Genomic DNA, 23,185 nt, shown 5'->3' on the forward strand with positions numbered 1-23,185 from the left:
AGAACAAGTGATTTTATTCATGAATAAAAAAAAAAGTTTAAGCAGAGTGAAGAGGATGAGACATGCAAAAAGATGGGTTTATGAAAAAAGATATGAAGTCTAAATGATTCGATAGTAGAATGTAATAAATAAAGTAAAAGATATCAGAAAGTTTATAATTCACCGTTGGTAGCCTTTTCCTTGAGGACGCGTCTTTGGATTTTACCAGAAGCAGTACGAGGGAACTCAGGGATAATATGGACTCCACCACGGATGCGCTTTTCATCTTCAAGACGAGAATCACAGTATTCCCTGAGTTCTTCTTCGAGTTCTCTAGAAGGTTTTTCGCCTTCCACCAATGTAACAAAGGCAGTGACATATTCAGTAGTCAATTCCTTTTGATAGATACCGATAACAGCACAATCAGCAACCTTAGGATGGGTTATCAGAATTCCTTCAATATCACTGGGATAAATCTGGACAAGGTAGTATTTGATCATATCCTTGGCACGATCGACATAGTAGAAGTAACCATCCTTATCTACCTTGACCAAATCACCAGTGTGAAGCCATCCATCCTTGTCTATAGCCTTGGCTGTAGCTTCAGGGTTTCTGTAATAACCTCTAGTGACAGTGGGACCCTTAATCAAAAGCTCACCCATACCACCAGTGGCAGGAACTTCATTGCCATCATCATCAATCAACTTGATTTGAAAATTGGAAGCAACATGACCGATACTGTGCTTCAATGTAAGCTCGTCATTTGTTTCAAAAGCGCAAAGAACTTCAGTCATACCATAAATGTCAAGAACCTTGAGACCCATCTTTTCCCGAGCAGCAAGAGTAACAGAGCTATCAAGAGCGGCACCACAACAAATGACGGATTTGAGTGATGAAAGATCGTATTCCTGACAAACTTGTTCTTTAGTCAAAGCGGCAATGATGTAGGGCTGAGTGTTGGTCATGCTGATTTTATATTTCTCAATTGCTTCACAGAATTTGCGAAGTTCGTAGTGAGGCATGACAAAGACGGACATACCGTACAATAAAGATAGTTGCATTGATGTCACAAATGAACTGGCGTGGTGGAATTCGGTGTAAGCTAGGATATTAATACGATCGTTGAAAGGCAAGTCTTCCTGGATTGTCAGGTTGGCCATGATGATGTGTTGCGTGATAATGACAGCCTTTTTATCACCAGTGGTACCAGAGGTATAGTAAAGGAAGGCGGGATTATTGACAAGCTCATCATGAGTAAACTTCACAGGTTCAGCATACTCCTCCTTGCTCAAAATGGTCTCACCAACAGTACGAAGGCCATCCACGGAAGATTCGTCGAAGACGAGAACGTTGGATTTGGGAAAGTTAACTAACTTACAGGCCTCAAGTACCTTAGCATGGGTATCACTGTGTGTAATAACAACCTTAGCTTGGCAAACATCCAAATCGTGGGCGATAAGCTTGGCATCAGCTTCGCGGTCAATAGTCGCACAAGCGCCTCCTATAGATTTTCGATTTTAACGTTAGATCAATAATTCCCTTTAAAACCGGCACTCGCGTCACTTTAAAATTCTGAAAAGCATCATCGAAATATTACCTGCAACAACTGCACCATGAAGTATGATAGGATAGTCAACCATGTTAGGCGAACAGATAGCAACTACATCATCCTTTTCGAAACCGAATTCACGTTTGAGACCAGCGGCGGCCTTGAGGATTTGAGATTTAGTTTGTTCAAAAGTGTATCTTTTGCTAGGATTTTCAATATCGAGATATGCAAGCTTATTTCTAGGAAATTTCTTGTCGTTGTCTTCAAATAAGAAGTGAAAAAGACTGGCTGATTCAGGTATAGGCTTATTAGGTTGATGAGAAGTAAAGATCATTATTATTTGTTAAAGAGTAGGATAACTTTAAATTGATGAAAAGGATTGTGTTTGCATTAAATCAAAAAAAATAATATTGAATTTTTATATGTTTTAGTGATCTCCGCTTTCAAAGCAAATGAAGCTGATGGATTCCTCATTCTCCGTGAATTTTGCAGTAGTCATTTGAAACATCGGAATGAAGGCCAATCACTTGAGTAGAAATGGAAAAATAGTAATACCTAGAGTCAGCACAGAATCATCGAGAACCTCCGTTGTACTTTGATCCGTACTAAGTACAAATGTTTGATACTGAATATTTTGATCAATATCAAACTGTGTAACAATTGAAGAAAAATGGAATAAAGAAGCAGAGGCTTTCAAGTAAAGGCAGTAATCAGGGCAAAAATGTAACGGTTAGCAAGCAACCTCCGCCTTTCTTTTGTCATTTGACTTAGTAAACGATAATTAAAGGGTTTCTAGCACACATTAAGGGTAAAATGCGACCCTTTGATGATTCTCAAACATGGAATTTTGACTTCAATTTACTCATCGATTATAGAATACTCCTTCATGAGGGTTATTGCTGGCGATCCTTGATGTTTGCATATCGAATATATTCTGAAAACGTTCAATACTGTTGATAAAATGAGAACATGCTCAGCAAACAATGGCTCTTTTTTTTAGGTATTTTGGCTAGGATAAGCTTGATTATAAAATAGACATCAAGTTTATTTGAGAGGGTATATCATGTAATTCTGACTAAGTCCGTTAGCAAAAAACAGTAGACACTAAAAACAATAGTCCGAGTAGAGAGCAGCATCTTCACCTCAATCAACCGCGCCGCGATCGATGTACTTACTAACTGGCAATTTTGTGATTTCACTGATTATACAAATCAGTTTATTGAAAGACCGGTTTAGTGACTAATGCATCGTCCATAAATGGCAGGCCTAAACTATAGTGTTCTTTGGGAATAATAGTATTTCCTTGATATGTGTTAGCTATCTTTTTTCCGGTAAGAGAAAGTTAAAAACGAGGACCAGCCAACCACATTTCAGTATATCTCTGTTTTGAAAAGAACAAATTCTTGAAAATCTCCAGTTATCTCTTCGGATGTTGCCATTTCTAAATGCATCATTACCGTGTATTCTCCAAATCAAAATAGCAGAAGGAATGATCTAACAACCCATTCGATTTTAGCCGGAGAACAAATTTTCTGATCCCAAGGCACGGAACTTGAACAATTTCGCGTAATTCGTTCCAGAATTTTCAAAAATGCAATTATCCCATTCAGTCTGGCTAAAGGCTCGGCTTGTCGCCGATGAAGGCCGGAGATAACTGACTATTGAGTACTACTATTTATAGCATCTTCGTGCCTTTTGAATCATTGTAGACAATATCAACAATAGAGATCGTACCGGAAAGAAGGTAGTGTTGATCTATAACTTGTCATTTATGGGATTTGAACGCGCCTTAATTAGCTAGTCGCTCTGTATGTATCTCACTGGAGGTATACCGGAACATGTAACGGTGCTATAAGAATTTCATACGAGTTCTATTGTCATCTACATATAAGCTCCGAATACAATTTTTTGCCAATGATCCAAATATAGCTTATCAACACCCAAGCCAAAAACAGATCATTGATTTACAGGAATGACAATCAATCATCGTTGGTTGAGTCTATTAATCAGTGAATGGCTTTAAACATTGATGATGTTCAGTCAGAATAATCAACAAAAGGTATTTCAGGGAGTGTTTCGGTTAATCTGTTTTCAACTACATTATTACTTTCAAAATACCAGACGTTAACTATTCCACTGCAGCCAATTACTACCATCATTAACGTCCTTGTTTAACATATGTTCAAAGCTACATATAGATATACAATGACATAACGCCATATATGATTTGTGTTTATTCCTCTTTGGACTTCGTCAACAAAAGGGTACGAATTTCTATTTACCATTTGGTTCAGCAATATTATGGTGGAGTATTTACGGGTACCAAAAGATTTGTGTAATTTTCCAAACTCGTTAAGCCAATGGAAGTGTTCCTCAACTCATAGCACCCAGTTTGACTAAGAAGGTATAGCACCAATATTTTGCAACGGCCAAATGGATGACCTCCCCCGCGCTTTTAAACCAATCTGCACGTCGGAATTTTCATTTTTTGGTTATCTGAACCAAATTGTGTTCCTTTCTTTTGCACAATGTCGTCTTTGCCATCATCCACTTCATCCACTGCGACACGACAACCTGATTATTATACACCACAAAATATTAATGCTCGCCCAACTCCTCCTTTCAGGCCGCCGCATCTTATGCAGCACCAGCAACCTCCTCCTCCTCCAATGATGAATCAGCAGCAGTATAGACCTATTTTTAATGACAAAGTTCGACCTATACAGCGACAGCAACATCAACAGCAGCAACAGCCGTTTGCACAGCCATCAGCGCCAGTATTTCAGCAGCAACAGCTTCCTAGCGTACAACCATTAACACATAGTAGTGGGTTTGTTCCTCGCAATGCTGCTCAACAGCTGCCACAGCAATTATATGCAACAAACCCGATAGAGCAGACAATTCCTCAAAGCACCTCACAAAACAGTAATAGTGGTTTGATCACTCCGATTAATAAATTAATGTCCAATATGACGCTTGATAAAAACGGTCATCATGCTAGTAATCAGCAAACAGGACGATCCAGGCGCGTTTATGCAGCTTTGGACAACCCTAAATCGATTCCATCCCCTACTGCTACCACCAACCATAGCGTGCCCTCTTCTACAACATTTCCAACAAGTGGCGGCAAGACGCCTTTAGGTATGCCCACTCGGCCTATTCTCAAACCACGTATCGATCCGAATGCTATTCCCTCACCTATACAGTCCCAAATGAAGAAAAACGAAGAACGCCTCCAATCGATACTTGAAAATCAACAACCCAATGGGAGTTTTCATCAGCATCACCACTTGACAGGTGAATACGTTAACAATGGCCATTATCTATCAGAGGATCAACGACAGCAACTGAATTGTCATTCACAAATCATGCAACCGACCTTACCTTGTATTCCAGACTCGGAAAATCTGATAAGAGATACCGAACTACCATTCGGCATTGTTTTGCAGCCTTACTATTCTTTTGCAAAAGCAACATCAATAATGAAAGAAGAAGTACCTGTTTTGAAGAAAGAGGAGCTTATTCGATGTACACGATGTAAAGGGTACATCAATGGATTCTGTCAAATTAACAGTACAGGATTCATTTGTAATTTATGTGGGTTCGAAAATAAAGATATCGTGCAGTTGAAGAGCAATAGTATTGGTGATGTCAGCTTCCCATCATTCGAACTTATGTCCAACGGAACCGTTGAGTTTGATGTACCTAAGGAATATTGGGCAACAAACGGTGACGAGAAAGGATCAATAGTAAAACCTGTACCGTTGCATTGGCTAGTTGCAATTGATGTGACCAAATTTGCAGTCCAGTCGGGCATAGTACACACAATCTGTAATATATTGAAAGAGTGGATACAAAAGCAAAAGGAAATTGCAGCAAGAGATGGCAGTAAAAATAACATTAAAATAGCTATCATGACATTTGATAAGACACTTCATTTTTATGATTTAAGAAAGGTAAACCACCATCAGGTTCAATAATGTAATTGGTATAAAGGATTATTTCATAACGACTCTGTCTATATAATTCCAGGAGCAACCGAGTATCATGGTCGTATCTGATTTGGATGATGTCTATGTTCCTATGTCAACTGATCATTTATTCATAGACTCAGTGGAAGCCAGGTAAGACATTAGGACTAAACAAGTGAAAAATGAACAATTGCATGACTAAAATGCAATACTCTCTCCCATCTCAATAAATCGTCTAGTACTACTATCGAAGCTTTGCTAGAACGACTACCTACTCTGTACGAAACTACCATGATAACTCATGCTGCGTTTGGCGCTGCTGTCCAATGTGCATATGCAGCTCTGGTAAGCTTCGAAAAACAAAAAAAAAGTTGGACATAATACTTGATTTACTAACAGGCTCTAACGGTCTAAAGAAATCGACAGGAGGCAAGACGTCCATCGTACAAACTACTTTACCTTCCATTGGCCCTTCAAGTAGCATTTTGAAAAACCGTGATGATCCTAGTTTATATGGTACAGAACGAGAAAAGAGCTTGTTTCTACCTCAAGATAAATCAACCTTCTATAAGCAAATGGGTACAGCATACGCTGAATCTGGCATATCCATCGATTTATGGTGCTTTCCACCAAATGCTCCTGATAAACATAGCTACATAGATTTGGCTACCATAGGTGTCTTATCTGCATTAACAGGCGGAGATATACATTTTTATCCAAATTTTAGCAATAGTAGCAATGATCCTTATGCGCCGCCACTAACCCCCAATAGCGACAATACCAAGCAACAGGATCAAATTCGACGTGTGACACATGATCTAACTCAATCTATACAACGAAAACAAGGATATAGTGCAATGCTAAGATTAAGATGTTCTAATGGTAAGCTTATGAAGCAGCTCTATTCTGTTGAACTTAATTTGTTTAACTCATCCATTTCATTTAGGTTTGTCGGTGGGTGAGCATTATGGTAATTTCTATATGAGTAACGCTACTGATATCCAACTCGCCAACATAAATGAAAACACTTGCATTGGTATTACACTCAAACATGACAGCAAATTGCCAGCCAACCAACCTGTCTATTTCCAATGCGCTGTACTTTACACAACAGTGGATGGTCATCGTCGTGTACGCGTTCATAATCTTTGCTTACAAGCCGGATCAAGTGCTAATGCTATATTTAAATCAGCTGATTTGGACGTATCCATGACCTTCCATATAAAACGTATGATTTCACAAGTTACAGCTAAGAAATCTTTGAACGACAATGGAAGCGCTTTGGATAATCTAGCAATACATATATTATCCGCCTATCGAAAATATTGTGCACCAGATGCTTCGCCTGCTCAATTGATTTTGCCGGAACAATTTAAAAATATGCCGCTTTTATGTTCAGCCTTAAAGAAATCCATACTCCTTAGAAAAGATACCAAGATCAATGTTGATACCCGCCTATTCAACATGAGAAAAATGAAGGGGTTATCAGTACCCGAGACGAGTCAGTGGCTCTATCCTCAATGCATTCCACTCCACATTTGGTTCGAACAATTACAGCAGCAGCAGCAGCAACAGCACCCTTCTTTTACAGCAGGCACGGCTGATTCATTCCTTTCAACTTTTTTACTGACGCCACCTTTGGAAAGACTCTCTTATGATCGCTTTGATACGAAAGGAATATATTGGATTCATAGCCACGATACAATTTTCCTATGGATTGGTCATGAAGCACCTGCTTCTATCGTAAATGGACTCTTCAGCCCTAGCACTACTGACCCTGTACAAAGTATTGTTACTGTAGCATCCAATGATGACACTGATTCTATTTATAATGCTCTACTACGAAAACTATACCAGCAATCCATATCTGCGACTGCCTATTTGCCATCATTTCAAATCGTTCGACAAGGTGTTGACTTGGAAGTGAGTTTAGCCCATGTTTTGGTAGAGGACGCCATTTATCAAGAATTAAGCTATGTCGATTATTTATGTCTTTTACATAAACAGATCCAACTCGAGGTAAGCTTCATCGTATCCTACTGGACTGAGCCTTAGCGCTTTAAATTACTTACAATGCTTTTCCTTCAATTTCAATTCATAGTTGGAGAGAGAGAAACAGCAAAGTGCTATATCAGCTGCTTCCTACTGGGCTCATAGATACTAAGAATATACACAGACAAATGTAGCAATAAGCATTTTTATTATTGTCGTTATGTGGGCACAACATTAAAAAAATGATATATTTCGTCTTCTTCCATCATCGCCACTTGTATACCGCAGTTATCACAGACAACTTTATAATAATATTCGTCTTCATATTTATATCGTTCATTTTTAATTGCATGACAATTATGTACAAACATGGCTCTGAATTGATTTGCAAACTTTTCATGCCTAAAGCGAGAAAATATTAGAATCTTTCAATGAAGTTACACCGAAGGCGAAAAGATCTCTGAGTTTTCTTACCTTTGACAGCTGTAACATAAAGTGGTGAAACACATTGGACATGTTAGGATTGCATCTGTTTTCTTTTCAATGGGTATATTTTTGTCTTGTTTCATAGAGTCCTCTATAGAATTGCAGAGGTTGTATAAAACGAGAAAAGCATGAATAACACATCAAATAACATCGCTACGTATTGCCGAGCTATTAAACCCTTACTGTTGATCTGCTTTATCACCCAAGATTCATCATTATCATCCATATCTGGATCGTATAATAGTTCATCATTGCTTAATACTTTTTTACGGCCTATTTATATGTACATGTCGCATTGTTAGCCATTCGTGCAGTAGTTGGTTAGCAAAGACGAGCCGATCTATGTCAGTTACTTTTCGAGTTTGTGTTCTGATTGCTCCCTGATGGCAAAGGTTCCCCATCAGTATCTTCAGCATCTGTGTCAAAATATATATCATCGTAAAATTCGTCTTCTTGAGTTTGCTGTTTTGAGTTTATTGAGGTTGATGAGCTCATTAAAGTATATAATGTAGATCTTCCAAAATTTATGCTAACTGATCGAGGAACAGAAGACAAGAAAAAAAAGAAAGGATTTCCTACTTAAGAGAGGCGGAGTGCAAGTAGATTTGCGTTGAAACGTATAATCATTTAAAGGGAAAAAAAGCTGAAACTTCTCACCTTTCCATACCTTTTTCTCCTGAACGTCTTTGAGTAATTATGTCTGGAGGTGCATCACTACAGAAAGACAGAAATTTCATTGCGGTTATTGGTGACGAGGTATATAAAAGTAGATTGTATGCATTGCTTGTAGCAACATAATGATGCTAACCTTTTCTCAAACTTTTTATCGTTGGGTTCGCTCATCTTGATGTTAGGATTCCGTCACTGGGCTTTTATTGGCAGGTATTGGCCATGTTAATCAACAACAAAAGAGGAACTTTTTAGTGGTTGATGCTAGTAAGTTGTTATACGCATAATAGCAATGCTTACTTTTTAACAATAGACACGAACCTTGAATGCATTTGTTTTTTACTAGAAACACCCTTAACAACAATCGAGGAAACATTTACAGAATATACCAAACGTAAAGATATCGCTATCATTTTAATCAATCAACATGTAAGCTCTCTCCAAAAAAGGAAAGGAAACATAGTAGGCATGCTTTGGATATAGTATGCTAAATATACGTTTGCTGGCTATGAATGATTAGATCGCTGAAGATATTCGTGAGTTAGTGGACGGTCATAATGCTGCTTTCCCTGCTGTACTCGAGATACCCTCCAAAGATCATCCTTACGGTAAAGACTCTCAATATTTCAATTTGTTAGAGGGAAGAAAGAGTTACTGAATAATGTTGCTTTTTGTACGCGTAGATCCTGAGAAAGATAGTGTCCTTAAACGTGTCAGAAGATTGTTTGGCGAGTAAAATAAAGATATGGAACAGCAGACAGCAGATAAAGAAAAGGATACGGAAGGGAAAAGCCTAATACGCATCAAGTTATATATTATGTATAAATACACCCTTTATACTTTATACATTTATGAATTTTTAAAGCTATAATAGGGAAAGAATAAATCCAGCAATAGAAAAGCTCGCAATAACCTGTATAAGGTTTTTGAATACCAAACAGCAAAAGACAGTCGTCATTTGAATGATAAGAATTGACAGGCTGAAGCATCTGAAGCTTAGCATCTAAAGAACATTTGATCTCTACGTGTCTCTGATCTTAATAGAGAAGTTGCTTTTACTACGATTAAACAATATTATTCTTGGACGATTTCGTTGATGATCAATTATCCAGTAACATCCAAGCTAGCCCTAAAAATGAGTCTTCATTAGTAAGGAAGTCGCTAAGAAAGCTCTGATTGGCTTCACTTTGCAATAGGGTGAGCTACAAAAAGCTTGACAACTCTTTCGTCAAATGACGATGTGTGTGATAAGACTAACCAGATATTCGTCAGTGCCTTTTTTGGAACTTTGCCCAATGATAAAGACGTGTCTTTCTTTTCTCGCGTTTTTGTTGTCAAAGTTAAGTTATAATGAAGAGGTTCTTTTAAACGAGAATAAGATCCCTACTTTTCCGTATTTCGCATTTTTTTGTAACTTACAGCTCTATTCATGTACAAAAGTTTTATTATACAGAAGATTAGATCTATTAAAGAAAAACATAAGAACCAGGTTAAAACGAACCCATTTGGTAAAATGCTTGATAATTGTAGGAGAACCGTCAGATCAAGATATAAGGATTCTGATATTTGTTGTAACTTTTTAGAACATACCAAGTGTCGAGATAGCTATGAACCAGGTCATTTTGACAAGCGTTATTACAAATGCAAGTATTACAAAGCCGTAAATGCTGATGATGGTAAGCAATAAATCTAAATCTATCTTACACACAGCACTTAATTGCTTATGAGTAACCTCCTTAAAGTTGGTAGCAGTAGTAAGAAGAGAAAACAGAGTGACCCAGTGAAAGAGAAGAAGAAAGCAGTTAAACGGAAAAAGACCAACCCACAAGCTGCAAAGTGCCTCAGCTGTGGACAAGATGGCCATACCACTGCTCGTTCGCAAAAACTTTGCAGACCTTGTGGAGGAAAAGGTTTCGCTTCTGTCATTAGCGGCCGATCCAGTCAAATTTGTCAAGCCCTTGTGGTTTATCCAAGACTACTACGAAGAAGAGCATTCTAATCATCTTCCCTACGATGTTCGTAGGTTACCATTACCTCATCGCTTCTTCCCTTTTCCAACTCCCTCAGGCTCGTCTGAACAGTCTAAGAGATATACTATTTATATACTAAAATATTTAGAGATCCTCTTCTCATTCTATGGGCCTGGTATGGGTGAAACAAGATTCCGTCTGTATCAAGGCAGCAAGTGTGCTACAGATACAATGGTAAGCATGCTAAGCGATGCAGGTATCAAATACAACAAAGAGAAGGGAAGAACAGACGAAATGGCCAAAGAAGAAGGGCAAACCTAAGCTTCGTAAAAGAAAAAAAAAAAAAAAAAAAGAAACCAAAAACGAAAGAGAAAGAGAACCACATCTGGTAAGTCTTGTAGCGATTAACTGTCAACTGAATTTGTGTAAACTCACTCTATTATCTTTCTTCAACAAGACAATGGGCCCCTGACAATATCACGTTGAGTGGTAGTAAAAAAGTTCCTTTGATTGTATTTGGTGACGGGATGTTCAACAAATCGGCCATTTATCTAAGGCCTTAGAACTGGTGTCGTTGGTGTTCTGTGGCGTCCATTGAGCGAGGAGAGGCTGCCGGCGATTTAGTAATGGTAACCATTGATGAATATTTTACCTCTCGAACGTGCAACAATTGCCGCTCGAACACCGTTGAGGCATTGAAGACTGTTCCAGGTCAAAGTATCCTTGCCTGCAAAACCTGTTCGATACTTTTGAACCGGGACGTCAACGCTTCTAAAATCATGCTGGTAATTAGCGTGTCGATATGCAAGTCAACGGGAAGACCTACTGAGTTTTGTAAAAAACCAAGGAAGTCACCCGCATCATACGCTTAACAGCATCCTCTAATCGCCAGAACGAAGCTGGCTCGATTCTATAAAAATTGTAGTGGTGGCTCGTACATTTGCTATGGAAATCCAAACATCAATCTTACTTCGTCAGTAGCGATACTTTGACCCGTCTCCATCAAGTAAAAACACTGTAGAGCTTGACCCATCTGTTAGAATACAAACCCAACGGCTAATGTATAAGTGATACGCTAACCAAAAAGAAAGAATGTACTCTAGATAATTTTTATTTTCATCTTCTAAGATGGGATGGTTCGTCTACTAAAAATGAAATAGATAAAGGAAGAAAAAAGTCTAGTATGTGATATCTTTTAAAAAGGTCTATAAATTTACATAAATTAGTCAAAAAGCTTTGGGTGAAAAGAGAAGAAGCCTATCAAAAAAATAGTCTGCTTATCTACCAAAGAAAAGAAAAAGAGAGAAAGAACCACATGTACGCAGTTACTATATCCCTTGCTCTTCAATTATCGTGCCCATTAAAGTACTTTTAAGCCTACTTCTAGCCACAGCCACCCCTTGTGGTTATAGGACCCGGACCTTTGGGTCCTTAAGGGGAAAAAAAAGAAAAAATTTATATTTCTATCTCGTTTTAATATTTCTAATGCAATATTTTATTTATTTTTTTATTTTAGATAAAATTTATTTATATTTATTATATAATTATTATGGACTAACTGTATACACCCATGATGAGAATTGTGTACTACCTCTACCGTTAGCACAACTTGGAGGATTAGCAGCATTTGGACTTATACTAGGTGGTTTATTAATGAAACATAAACAAGCTTGTGAGTTTAAATTAGTACCACCCCAACTTATTGAAAGACCGTCTGTAATACCGAAGTACCATTCACCATTAGGTACGTGTGGTGAAGTTGAACATACAGTATAACAACTATCTCTTGTAATTGGTTGGCTATCTTTTAATTCTGCATACATATCAAAGGTATTTCCGGCCGTCCCAGGAGGTAATACATAATTGATTACACTTAAACATTCACCAGTATTAAGAACAGAAGCTGGTATTGTAGGTATTAACGTTTCTATCGTAGTAACTGTTGTAGTCATAGATGTGGTTGTTGTAATAATATCTGTTGTAGTTATAGGTTGGGTAAAAATGCTGGTGACAGTAGTAGGACGGTCGACAATAGCAGTTAATGTGGTGGTAGTAGTGACAATAGCAGTTTCTGTGGTGGTGGTAGGTACTATTTCTGTGGTGGTAGTAGTGACAATAGCAGTTTCTGTGGTGGTGGTAGGTACTATTTCTGTGGTGGTGGTAGGTACTATTTCTGTGGTGGTGGTAGAAACTATTTCTGTGGTGGTTGTAGGAACTGGAATTACTTGCGTAGTGGTTGTAGGAACTGGCACTTCCTCAGTAGTGGTTGTAGGAACTAGAATTACTTGCGTAGTGGTTGTAGGAACTGGCACTTCCTCAGTAGTGGTTGTAGGAACTGGCACTTCCTCAGTAGTGGTTGTAGGAACTAGAATTACTTGCGTAGTGGTTGTAGGAACTGGCACTTCCTCAGTAGTGGTTGTAGGTACTGGAATTACTTGCGTAGTGGTTGTAGGAACTGGCACTTCCTCAGTAGTGGTTGTAGGAACTAGAATTACTTGCGTAGTGGTTGTAGGAACTGGCACTTCCTCAGTAGTGGTTGTAGGAACTAGAATTACTTGCGTAGTGGTTGTAGGAACTGGCACTTCCTCAGTAGTGGTTGTAGGAACTGGCACTTCCTCAGTAGTGGTTGTAGGAACTAGAATTACTTGCGTAGTGGTTGTAGGGACTGGCACTTCCTCAGTAGTGGTTGTAGGAACTGGAATTACTTGCGTAGTGGTTGTAGGAACTGGCACTTCCTCAGTAGTGGTTGTAGGAACTGGAATTACTTGCGTAGTGGTTGTAGGGACTGGCACTTCCTCAGTAGTGGTTGTAGGTACTGGAATTACTTGCGTAGTGGTTGTAGGAACTGGAATTACTTGCGTAGTGGTTGTAGGAACTGGAATTACTTGCGTAGTGGTTGTAGGAACTGGCACTTCCTCAGTAGTGGTTGTAGGAACTGGCACTTCCTCAGTGGTGGTTACAGGGATTACTTGCGTAGTGGTTGTAGGAACTGGAATTACTTGCGTAGTAGTAGCAGTCGAGGTAGTTGTCAATGTATTGGTACATTCATTGACAATATGATCTGGGTGGGGATTACATCCTTGGAAGGCATCGCAGGCGCCGCCAATGGCGTGGTAATCGTGGATTTCAACACCAGCACTCATGTCGGACCAAGTATAGTCCCTACCTACGACGGTACCAGCAAAGTTACCTGTACTACCATCAATAATGTGGGCTACAAATAGAAGAGAGAATGGAGTCATTAGGCTTTTTTTTTTGTTTTTTTTTTCTTTTGTTTTCATACATGACTATTGCAGAAGATTGGCTTACCTTCCGGGGCCATGATCAAACCACCCAACTGAGAAGCAGTGGCACGGTAAACGGTGATTTCACCATCACGCAGGTAGACGCCTCGGTCGTCAACGGGATAAATGTTCCAAACAACTCTACAAGGATTGAGACTATCAAGAGGATCATTGGTTCGAAGGGTGAGGGTGCCACGATTGATGACAGGAATCTATGTATCGTCGAAAAGGAGGGGGTTAAAAGAGGCATATGGACGAATGGCATCGAATGATAAACAGCGTTTTTCTACTTACATTAAAGACATAAGTCTTATTGGGATCAATAGGTTGGAAACCGTTCCAATTACCTGAGCCTAAAAGAATATTGGAAGGGTCTGATTCCGTATTGGGGTCAAGACTACATTGCATTCCCCCGCATCCGCCAAAAGTGATAACCTCGTAGTCAGCATCGGATCTGAATTGAGTTAATGTGCCGTTAGGTTCGATGATAGCAGTAGGATCCATATAAGCATAGCCTTCATTGTTATCTAGGGCAGCTTCTCGAACGGCAAAGAAATCGAAATCGCCGGTGCCAAGTTGGTTAGTCACTTGAAAGCCGGCTTCTGACTCTCTAATTTGGGTCAGGGTGCCACCGCCGGCGATCAAAGCGTTACCGTGGACTTGTGTATTGGAAGTAATGGCAGTTCCCCCGACAACAATACCCATAGAACCGATGGAGGAAGGATTGTCATCACAGTTAGAGCCGTTGTTGGCGTTAACAACAGAATCGGGAGCAGTGAAATTGCCACCAACAGCGAGAGGGCCCATGGTACCAGAACCACCACCCGTTTCAAAATTACCAAAGAAGATGGCATTGAAATGGCCGAACTGTAGTAGACATTATGTTAATAGATGAAATGGCATTTCATGACAAATAGGATAATCTTTTTTCTTTTTCCTTCAATACTTACAGCATCGTTATTTAATCCATAACCAGCACATGTACCAGGATTGGGGTTACCAGGATTGGGGTTACCAGGATTAGGGTTACCAGGATTAGGAGGATTAGGAGGAGGGAAAGGAAGTATACCATGATGGGAGCCATGATGAGGAGGAGGAGGCATCACAACACGAGCTCTTGCATGTACGCTTGTGACGACGAGCAACGCTGAGAGTGCAATAGATAAAAAGCGAACCATAGTAAAATGAAAGGGTGTACTTTATTTCAGTAAGTTGATGTTCAAAGATGAAGAACAATATATTCGTCAAAGTCGAAAGTCAATAGGTTTTTTTTTATATATGAAAAGGGCTTGAGGCGACGATAGGTAAGCGAATGTTGTTCGTAATTTTAACTTGAAAAAAAAAGCTCCATCAAGGCAGCACCATTTTGTATGAGGGGTTTTTTCTCATGCTTTTGAAAACGGTCTTCCGATTTCAATATTTGATTGCTTCTTTCAATTGAGACCACATTCCATCCTTTCAGGGCTTATATCAGCATATCAGTGACGAAGTGTTTAAGCAGCAAAAGTGATGAACAAGATTCTTTACATATGATGGTGTATTGACTATGAACATCTTGAGAGCAAATAAGCAAAAGACACTCTTATAGGGTTTCAAGTAAGTGCCCGCTTGTCTTCGGAAAATATACAAAGACTTCGGGTCGAAAACATGTTCAATTTTGAAAATCTAAAATCGCACTGCATTCCCCTTGAATTTCAATAACATCATTGTCTTTGGTCCTCCATATTTTGAACCCAGTTTGCCAATAAAATTCGATGTAGACATCAGTTGAGTAAATAGAGGCAGGCCATTTTTTGTTTCGCTCCTAGCCCAATACCCCTTTTGTTCAAATACTCTTTACCAGCAAAGTACAACTACAATATTCGGTATTAAGGAAAGAGCACAATATGAGCACTTCTGTATGGCATTAAACGTTTGGTTGCTCTTAGAGTGTATTTAAAAATTTGAAGCAACGAGGTACACTTGTATTTATCTTTCTTCATCGGAATGAAGCGTTTACATTACAAAACGATTATTATCAAACGCCAGCCTTCTATATCAGCACGTTATTTCTCAACGCATTTTAGTCTTTTGAAACAAATGTTATGGTTTGGCTTAACCTTCTGATGGCTTGCATTTCCTATACAGTCCTTAGACTTACTAATTGTAAATAGATTGTCTAAGAGTCCAACAGCCCTATAAAGTCTACAAGCTACTAAACTAGCGTTGTATATTATCACTTATGCCAGGCGTACTTATTTGTATTACTTTGAATAAAAATTTTGCTCGTACAGAAGCATTAAATCCAATGTCAATAGCTGTTCGTATTCTCTTAGTATGAACTAATGGTATGCAGCCCATCGATACATCCACGTTAGTAAGGAATTTTTGAATAGATTATACGGTATTATCAGAAGGGCTTGATAGTTTGATCTCATGAAATTCAAGGAAAATAATAGATGGCTTTCTAACTGATTGCTAAACTTGAATGTAACAGCCTTTGTGAAGCAACATTTTGGCGTTTAACTGCTTGTTCTAAAAGTATGATTTTGAAGATCAATTGAGAACTTTTAGCTTTAGTGCTTTAGTACGTCAACAGCTATTTTAGGTTGTTATGTAATATCTAAACAATATAATGTTGAGAACTCGCTCTTCAATGAATGTAATTCAACAACGACAAAATAGGTCTGTTTAAAACCTATGACAACGACTTTAAATAATGAAAAAATCAGTCTTGTGTACTATCAATTTACTGATAATGGTCTATAAATGAACAATCAATTGCCCACGAATTAGTTTTTACAGCTCATGAGGAATGTAATCTTCGCAATGAAGAAGGGTCAACAGTAATAGGCGTTGAATGCGCTGATTGAAAAGTCCACTATGTGAAACTCAGGTACAAGGTTTGCTTGCGCCACAAATATGAACAAACTTTCCTTTCTCTTTTAAATATTATATTTTAATTGCAAACTACTGACAAAATGGATCAATTCGAAAGAGATGAGTTTGGAATGATTACACATAAAGAATATTTAAAGCTTCGTAAACAATACGCGAAAGCCGGTGAACGTAAGAAGAGAAAAATCGAACAATTGCTCCGGAGCATGTGTAAACCTGCAGTTGAACAACAACAACAACAACAACAACAACAACAGCAAGCAGTAGTTGATGTAAATGTTGCAGCATCTGCACCATCTGTAGTAGTTGAAGGGTATGATAGTCCTGATTTAGGCACGGAATACGATCCAAACGCCGATGCTTATCTCACTGATTATCAACTGGAGGATGACCTCCAAGCTGAACAAATTGCTGCAAACATGCAACAATATGTTCCGTTGGAATCTCCACCTGATGAACCCACACAGTCAACCATGCCCCGTTTAAATTACCAAGCCTTGTGGGGGCAGTTTGGTAAAGAACCTTTAACGCGGTATCTTGCGTCTATGGCTTTGCATGGTGAGCCAACGTTCCGTGCGGGTCCTCTAGACATAGACCGTGTCTTCTGCGTTTGTAACCAGAAGAAGCAAAAGGTCGTAACAGTTTATTTGTTCAATTGTAAGTTGACTGCTAAACACTGTCACTACCTCTCGAAAGTCGGAGATGAAAATTCAAATCATAGTTGTGCAATTCTTTTTTAACATCATTTACGAGTAAAGTTTATTTTATGGAATTTAAGAGAAGCTTCAATTGATCTTACTTCTGATAAATTCCAATTGGAAGACGGCACGGTGGTACGAACATCGCGCGGCCATCCCACAATTTTATGTGTAGGATGCTTTTCTGTAAACAACTGTTTATATGGCACATGATCAGCTTGTGCTCCACCAGTTTGTTCTCCTATCAGAAACTTTTTTTGGTGTTTTTGGTGTTTCTGCCATTGTTCAAACCCGCAAATATTTGATGACTTACTGTACAAGCCCAACATCCTTCCTCGAACTTCTCTTTTAAGCTTGTCTCTCGAACCTTTTCGATAAGGTTCTACAAAGTTTGAGAAAGCAGCGGGATTATGAAGAACAGGAGGGGGAACTGACCGACAAACTGGTTGCATTGCTGGAACAAACTCGACTACAGGTAGACTGCCGGACACAGCTACGATTCTATGTCAACAACAGGATAGTCGTAATATGTACCTTAGGGGATTTCCACTTACCAGTATAGGGTGCGCCATTCGGAAGTTTGTTCCACAATATAAAGGAAAGATCAGCATTCAGTTTCTCTTTGACGAATGATAAGGCAATCGCTGAGCCCACTAAATAAACTGTTATTGATGTGTCCTCATCATTTAAATGGTAAATGAAGTGTCTAACCTGAATTATGCATGGTGCCAGAAGGGAATGTGGCAATTGTCTCTGTTTTGGTGCAATAGCCAATAAGTATGTTCGTTTTATACTTAACATACATATCATCAATGGCTTTTTGCAATCCCTTGAGATCATTCTTATATTCCTTGGCAATATAAGTAGAAGGATGAATGCCCTGAATACGCTTAGTAAAAGATTTTTTTTTAAACTGTTCAACCAATTCCTTATTATTGGGGTCCTGAACAGCCTCCTTCACTTCGCTTGGAACGATCTTGGTCAAATTGACCGATCTTTCACGGCAAAAGTGGCCCAGCATCAACGAATAATCAGTTGGCTGCTTTCTGCCAAAGTTTTTGTGGACCACTTTTTTGACATCATCCTGGTTCAGCTTCAGAACAGAATGCATGATAGCTACATTTGAAGCTTGAATATCTGCCTCAGGCAATCTGGTATATTCTTCATAAGCATCATTAACCTTCTCAATCAATAGTTTCAAACGAATGTTATCATTAACTTCAGACATGGGGCAAATTGGAGACATTATGCTGTGAGGATTGTTAACAGAAAGAAAGTATTATTAGCCGAAAGACAGCAAAAACAGCCTTAATATTCATTAATGTGTGCAATATTTGCTTGTTTGTATGGATGGATTACCGTTATGTGTTTATGGGGATTACTGTTATGAATCGATAGTTAGGAACTTGATATCTTTCCTTATTCTGAAGAAATTTGTAGATTGTTGAATCGGGAGTTAATTTTTATTTAAACGCAGGCGTCGACGTCTCGCTGAGATATTTAGTCAATTAAAACTGATAACTGTTATGAGTCGATGACTATGAACTTAGTGTCTTTATTGGTCTTCAGATGAAATAGGACGCGTATAGAAATTAGTCACTAATTTCAGGTTCGGGTGTTTGGGCGGGTGGTTATTATACTTAAGGCTTGTATCTTGTTATATGTTGTACATAACCTATATTAGATACAATATAGATAGACGTGGTAGAATGTACTCTCTACCTGGTTGTACGTACTCGCGTATTGTAGATGTCATCTCACCAAACACGCCACTCGCTCAATCAGCTACTTATAAATTTGATTGCCCGATCATTGCATTTTTTTAATCAACTTGATCGCGTTTGGGCCTTACTTTGGGCCGCCATAACATTATTATAGCGTATATAAAAACCTTATAAATGAACGATATTGAGATTCATAGGTGCTTTCATATGTAAGAACGATAGCAGCTCGAATCGAGGACCGAAGGCCCAAAATTAATCAACTTGTCTGTTTGGTTCTTGCTTTTTTTCAATCAAATTGATTGACGTTGGTCCTCCATCTTTTGAACCCGATCCACAGATAAAAATCCCATGAAGCCCACCATTTGAGCGAAAACGAAGCAGCAATTCTTCTTACATCTATAGGAGTAAGCAGCTATTATATTACGTCAACATCGTGGGCTTGATAATAAATGTTATTAAATATTCTTACAATAATTTTGTGATGGTTATGTAAAAGTCATTAAAATGCAAAAATAATTAAGCTATGATGGACTGTATGCTGTCTGGCTGTATGTGCTACAGTATTATTGCTGTTACCTAAGTAATGCTTCAGTTCGTTACAATTATGTAAGTAGTTTGTTATCGTTGATCGAGCAATTGAGGGATTCAAAAGAAAATTAAGACCGCCAGAATACTTGATAAGCAAAAATTAGTTTCGAAACTATTCTAAGAACCTAGAAGAGGAAGTTTTCCATTACTATTTTTTTTTTTTTTTTTTTTTTTGTAGATTATTTTATTTTAAAATAATAAATTAGTCACACATCGCTGAGGGGTGGGACATGGAGAGGAAAAGAAGATTTCTATGGCAAGTAAATTAGTCGAAAGCAGCCGCTTCCCGCATGAGCTGCGAGGAAGACAGGCTCAAAGAAATTATGTTATATGCTTAACTAGAGACGGATGGGGGATGAAAAGGAATATTCCTATATACCTCCTCAACCTATCGTCAAGATCTGCGCGTTCAGATTTTGCTCTTAATATTAGATTTTTACACACAGCAACATTACAGCCGATTTCTTCTTAAGTAGCGCATGTATCAACTCAATTGAAGTATGTAAACTAATAGAGAAAAGATAGGATGCTTCTATAAACAAACCCATTGGTGTCAAAGGATTCATATATACACCATAGCATTTACAGTAATTCGTGGGCATATAGAATTTGTCGCGTACATTATAGAAACAACTTTGGCAGCAATCTGAGTTAAATTAAATTAAGCTTCAAGGGAAGTAAAAAAATTAAGAGAACTTGGCGGACAAAACAAGAAAAAAAAACCAAAAACACACCCCATTTTTCTATTGTGATTTGGCGTATCTCCTTTACTTTAATTTTTTTTTTTTTTTTTTTGTTTTTGGTATTGCATAGGATGTCACCCACCAAGACTGCAAAAAAAGTAAACAATACGAAAACAACACAGAAAGTGCTGTCAAAAAATCAGCCCAAACCTCAACAAGAGGAAGAAGAGGAGGAAGAGCTTTGTTTTATCTGTACTGAGCCCATCACGATCTATGCAGTTTCTTCTTGCGATCATAGAACATGCCACAAGTGTGCCTTGAGATTAAGAGCTTTATACGAGACAAAAAACTGCGCTTATTGTAAAGTAAGTATAGTTTATCATTTTTTCCAGCTTTTTAGTGTCTTGATCCTTACATAATCCATGTTGATGATCAATACCTTATTTAGTCTGAACAATCAGTGGTGATATTCACGAAGGATGCCCATAAAGCTTTTGATAGTTATGATCAGGAACGCGACACACCTTTTTTCAATAAGAAATTAAACATAAAGTTTGAGACACAAAGTATGTACAAAGAGGCCATGCATATGATGGATTACAACTGCCCTATCCAACGACTTGAAGAAGGTAATAAAGCCTCTTGCCAACAAGTCTGTCAGAACTGGAATGAATTGAAGCAGCATGTTATAAAGGAACATCAAATGAATTTGTGGTAAATGTCCTTTTGGATGGCCTAAGAGTTTCCCTTACTTTGCTTGATAACAGATACCTTTCTTTTTTGTTAGTGATCTTTGTACTCGTTTTAAAAAGATTTTTCCATTTGAACATACTTTGTATACTCCCTCTCAACTCTTGACTCATTACAAAGAAGGCGATAAATCATTTCTCCCTGAAGACGAAACCGGTTTCTCAGGGCATCCAGAATGCGGCTTTTGTAAAAAACGATATTTCAGCGACGACGAATTATTTATCCATTGTCGAGACTCACATGAACAATGTTTTCTATGTGTAAAAATGCATGGTCGACGACATGAATATTACGCTAATTATGACGAGCTGGAACAGCATTTTAGGACGGAGCATCATCTGTGCTTGTATAAGAGCTGTTTGGAAAAGAAATTTGTGGTTTTTGGAACTGATATTGATCTGAAAGCGCATGAAGTAGAAGTGCATGGAGGTAGCAGACAATTGGATCTGAATCTTTTTCAATATGATTCGGTTAGAAATCAACGACATGGCGGTAAAGGGAAAGGAAAGGCAAAAGCGACGATATCGGATCAGGAAGTGTCTTCATCATCGGGTAGAGGATCTCCTCGATCGTTTGAAGTGAGGGATATCAGGCCACAGGGCAGCGGCAATAGTAGTAATATAGTCAGCAACAGGAGTACAGAAGAATTCCCAGCGATAAACAATAAGGAAAAGAAGGTAGAGAAACCTCGTGTTGTGCCCGGAGCAAGTGGACTGAAGAAAAGTAAAGGAAAGGGTAAAGCCATCCAAAAGCCTGCTGGATTTGGAGCTTTATCAAGTGATCCTCAACCAGTGGATTTTGATCGCAATCCAACTTACGATGATACATTATCGCTCTCCTCTACGTCATCGTCACCATCAAGTGCAGCATCATCAGCTGCAGATAACTTGACTGTCGCTCAACATCAAGCCTTTTTATCCAAGGTGGGTGTGATGCTGCAAACTAAAGCCAAAGTTGCTGAATTCAAATCTCTCACCAAAGCGTACCGCAACAGCTCTATGTCATGCGAAGATTATGTTCAGCAGATTATATTACTGACAAACCAAAATGTAGAGCATACGGCCAAGATCTTGAAGGGTGTCGAGAATTTAATGGACAAGGAAGAAAAGAAAGCAGAAATTGTTCGTGTATGGAGAAATAAGCAAACAGCAATGTCACATTTTCCTGCATTAGAAGTAAAAGACAAACCATTAGCATCCATCAGTAAACCTCCATCACGTGTGCTAGTTATAAAAGGTCCAACGAACCGACAAACAAGAAAAGCTATTGTAGGAGCAAGCAGTAGTGGTAGCAACAAAAATAAGAGCAGTAGTAGTAGTCATCAACAAACAAATATGTGGGGTAAAGTGGCTACCGCTGCCAATCGGGCGAATGGTGTTTATAGTAATACTTCAAGCGCCAGAACGTCACCCCAATCCTCACGATCTACCTCACCTTTACCATCCATACCAAGCTATGCAGCCTTTTCTTCCGCGTTGATGACACCGACGAGCCCTTCAACAGCAGCATCCAATAACAACTATAATGGTTCTTTCCCTACTTTGAACAATCCATCCACATCTTCGACAGCCTCGCCTACCTCGACGAATACAAAGATGTCAGCACCCAAACCTACCAATACCGCAGCATTTCCTGCTCTACCGGCTGCTTCCAAGACGAAACATGAAATTGTAATGAACATGCGTAATAATAGACTAGGACAAAATGCTTGGGACCCCTCTGGTGCGAACAATGTGAAGCAAGATAGTGACCCAGGTACATCAGATTCTAATAATGGAAATACCAAAAGGAAAAAGGGCAGAAAGAACAATGTATTATTTAGAGTAGGATTGTAAGTAGGATGTATGCTGGAATAAAAAATGCTTTAAAATTCTTTGAAAGGAACAATGAGCTGGAATTTAAAAAATTTTTCAGTCACCACAGTAAAAAAGTGCACTCAGCTGGAAACTCGATGTTAAATGAGCT

The 23,185-nt window shown here is 38.6% G+C and overlaps 9 protein-coding genes across 9 annotated transcripts; 6 read left to right on the forward strand and 3 right to left on the reverse strand.

Annotated features, from left to right (window-relative positions):
• Positions 1-40: 40 nt before the first annotated feature.
• BDF20DRAFT_983486 (uncharacterized protein) lies at positions 41-1,900 on the reverse strand. Its single transcript, XM_053085156.1, has 2 exons — positions 1,577-1,900; positions 41-1,480 (listed from the first exon to the last, which is right to left on the reverse strand). Exons 1-2 carry the CDS (start codon positions 1,860-1,862, stop codon positions 153-155), a joined length of 1,614 nt encoding a protein of 537 aa, XP_052930600.1. The 5' UTR covers positions 1,863-1,900; the 3' UTR covers positions 41-152.
• Positions 1,901-3,952: 2,052 nt separating this feature from the next.
• Positions 3,953-7,911, forward strand: BDF20DRAFT_351649 (Sec23/Sec24 trunk domain-containing protein). Its single transcript, XM_053075260.1, has 6 exons — positions 3,953-5,484; positions 5,561-5,652; positions 5,739-5,844; positions 5,916-6,381; positions 6,446-7,518; positions 7,601-7,911. The coding sequence occupies exons 1-6, from the start codon at positions 4,057-4,059 to the stop codon at positions 7,661-7,663; spliced, it is 3,228 nt and encodes a 1,075-aa protein (XP_052930601.1). The 5' UTR covers positions 3,953-4,056; the 3' UTR covers positions 7,664-7,911.
• On the reverse strand, positions 7,710-8,245 carry BDF20DRAFT_830558 (uncharacterized protein; the record flags this gene model as incomplete). The annotated part of the gene is made up of 2 exons (XM_053078389.1): positions 7,710-7,916; positions 8,135-8,245. Coding segments are annotated over 2 exons (318 nt in total), but the record flags the coding sequence as incomplete, so codon positions are not given.
• Positions 8,246-8,673: 428 nt separating this feature from the next.
• BDF20DRAFT_830496 (F subunit of V-type ATPase) lies at positions 8,674-9,382 on the forward strand (the record flags this gene model as incomplete). The annotated part of the gene is made up of 5 exons (XM_053078386.1): positions 8,674-8,733; positions 8,832-8,913; positions 8,993-9,075; positions 9,167-9,254; positions 9,330-9,382. The coding sequence occupies 5 exons, from the start codon at positions 8,674-8,676 to the stop codon at positions 9,380-9,382; spliced, it is 366 nt and encodes a 121-aa protein (XP_052930603.1).
• Positions 9,383-10,008: 626 nt separating this feature from the next.
• On the forward strand, positions 10,009-10,393 carry BDF20DRAFT_903446 (uncharacterized protein). Its single transcript, XM_053082927.1, has 3 exons — positions 10,009-10,154; positions 10,181-10,183; positions 10,233-10,393. The coding sequence occupies exons 1-3, from the start codon at positions 10,076-10,078 to the stop codon at positions 10,331-10,333; spliced, it is 183 nt and encodes a 60-aa protein (XP_052930604.1). The 5' UTR covers positions 10,009-10,075; the 3' UTR covers positions 10,334-10,393.
• On the forward strand, positions 10,342-10,979 carry BDF20DRAFT_351508 (uncharacterized protein). Its single transcript, XM_053075259.1, has one exon. The coding sequence runs from the start codon at positions 10,503-10,505 to the stop codon at positions 10,935-10,937; it is 435 nt and encodes a 144-aa protein (XP_052930605.1). The 5' UTR covers positions 10,342-10,502; the 3' UTR covers positions 10,938-10,979.
• A 5,815-nt stretch (positions 10,980-16,794) lies between these two features.
• On the forward strand, positions 16,795-17,438 carry BDF20DRAFT_1005199 (uncharacterized protein; the record flags this gene model as incomplete). Its single annotated transcript, XM_053074676.1, has 2 exons — positions 16,795-17,335; positions 17,398-17,438. The coding sequence occupies exons 1-2, from the start codon at positions 16,861-16,863 to the stop codon at positions 17,436-17,438; spliced, it is 516 nt and encodes a 171-aa protein (XP_052930606.1). The 5' UTR covers positions 16,795-16,860.
• A 68-nt stretch (positions 17,439-17,506) lies between these two features.
• On the reverse strand, positions 17,507-18,624 carry BDF20DRAFT_903478 (uncharacterized protein). The gene is made up of 5 exons (XM_053082928.1): positions 18,501-18,624; positions 18,187-18,403; positions 18,030-18,153; positions 17,789-17,968; positions 17,507-17,716 (listed from the first exon to the last, which is right to left on the reverse strand). The coding sequence occupies exons 1-5, from the start codon at positions 18,584-18,586 to the stop codon at positions 17,520-17,522; spliced, it is 804 nt and encodes a 267-aa protein (XP_052930607.1). The 5' UTR covers positions 18,587-18,624; the 3' UTR covers positions 17,507-17,519.
• A 1,950-nt stretch (positions 18,625-20,574) lies between these two features.
• On the forward strand, positions 20,575-23,165 carry BDF20DRAFT_903490 (uncharacterized protein). Its single transcript, XM_053082929.1, has 3 exons — positions 20,575-20,835; positions 20,919-21,184; positions 21,258-23,165. The coding sequence occupies exons 1-3, from the start codon at positions 20,602-20,604 to the stop codon at positions 23,053-23,055; spliced, it is 2,298 nt and encodes a 765-aa protein (XP_052930608.1). The 5' UTR covers positions 20,575-20,601; the 3' UTR covers positions 23,056-23,165.
• Positions 23,166-23,185: the final 20 nt, after the last annotated feature.

Source organism: Mycotypha africana, assembly GCF_025528875.1.
Source record: "Mycotypha africana strain NRRL 2978 chromosome Unknown BDF20scaffold_21, whole genome shotgun sequence".
Lineage (NCBI taxonomy): Eukaryota > Fungi > Mucoromycota > Mucoromycetes > Mucorales > Mycotyphaceae > Mycotypha > Mycotypha africana.

Excerpts from the sequence above, each read along its gene's own strand:
- BDF20DRAFT_351649 (XM_053075260.1), top strand. The coding sequence starts at position 4,057 with ATGTCGTCTTTGCCATCATCCACTTCATCCACTGCGACACGACAACCT. Across the intron at positions 5,845-5,915 it reads AATGTGCATATGCAGCTCTG|AAATCGACAGGAGGCAAGAC; the intron begins GTAAGCTTCGAA and ends AACGGTCTAAAG. Across the intron at positions 6,382-6,445 it reads AAGATTAAGATGTTCTAATG|GTTTGTCGGTGGGTGAGCAT; the intron begins GTAAGCTTATGA and ends CATTTCATTTAG.
- BDF20DRAFT_351508 (XM_053075259.1), top strand. The coding sequence starts at position 10,503 with ATGGCCATACCACTGCTCGTTCGCAAAAACTTTGCAGACCTTGTGGAG.
- BDF20DRAFT_903478 (XM_053082928.1), bottom strand. The coding sequence starts at position 18,586 with ATGCATTCTGTTCTGAAGCTGAACCAGGATGATGTCAAAAAAGTGGTC. Across the intron at positions 18,404-18,500 it reads AAGCAGCCAACTGATTATTC|GAATTGGTTGAACAGTTTAA; the intron begins GTTGATGCTGGG and ends CCCAATAATAAG. Across the intron at positions 17,717-17,788 it reads AAGGATGTTGGGCTTGTACA|GAGAACAAACTGGTGGAGCA; the intron begins GTAAGTCATCAA and ends AGTTTCTGATAG.
- BDF20DRAFT_903490 (XM_053082929.1), top strand. The coding sequence starts at position 20,602 with ATGTCACCCACCAAGACTGCAAAAAAAGTAAACAATACGAAAACAACA. Across the intron at positions 20,836-20,918 it reads AAAACTGCGCTTATTGTAAA|TCTGAACAATCAGTGGTGAT; the intron begins GTAAGTATAGTT and ends TACCTTATTTAG. Across the intron at positions 21,185-21,257 it reads GAACATCAAATGAATTTGTG|TGATCTTTGTACTCGTTTTA; the intron begins GTAAATGTCCTT and ends CTTTTTTGTTAG.
- BDF20DRAFT_903446 (XM_053082927.1), top strand. The coding sequence starts at position 10,076 with ATGTACAAAAGTTTTATTATACAGAAGATTAGATCTATTAAAGAAAAA.
- BDF20DRAFT_983486 (XM_053085156.1), bottom strand. The coding sequence starts at position 1,862 with ATGATCTTTACTTCTCATCAACCTAATAAGCCTATACCTGAATCAGCC. Across the intron at positions 1,481-1,576 it reads TCATGGTGCAGTTGTTGCAG|GAGGCGCTTGTGCGACTATT; the intron begins GTAATATTTCGA and ends GAAAATCTATAG.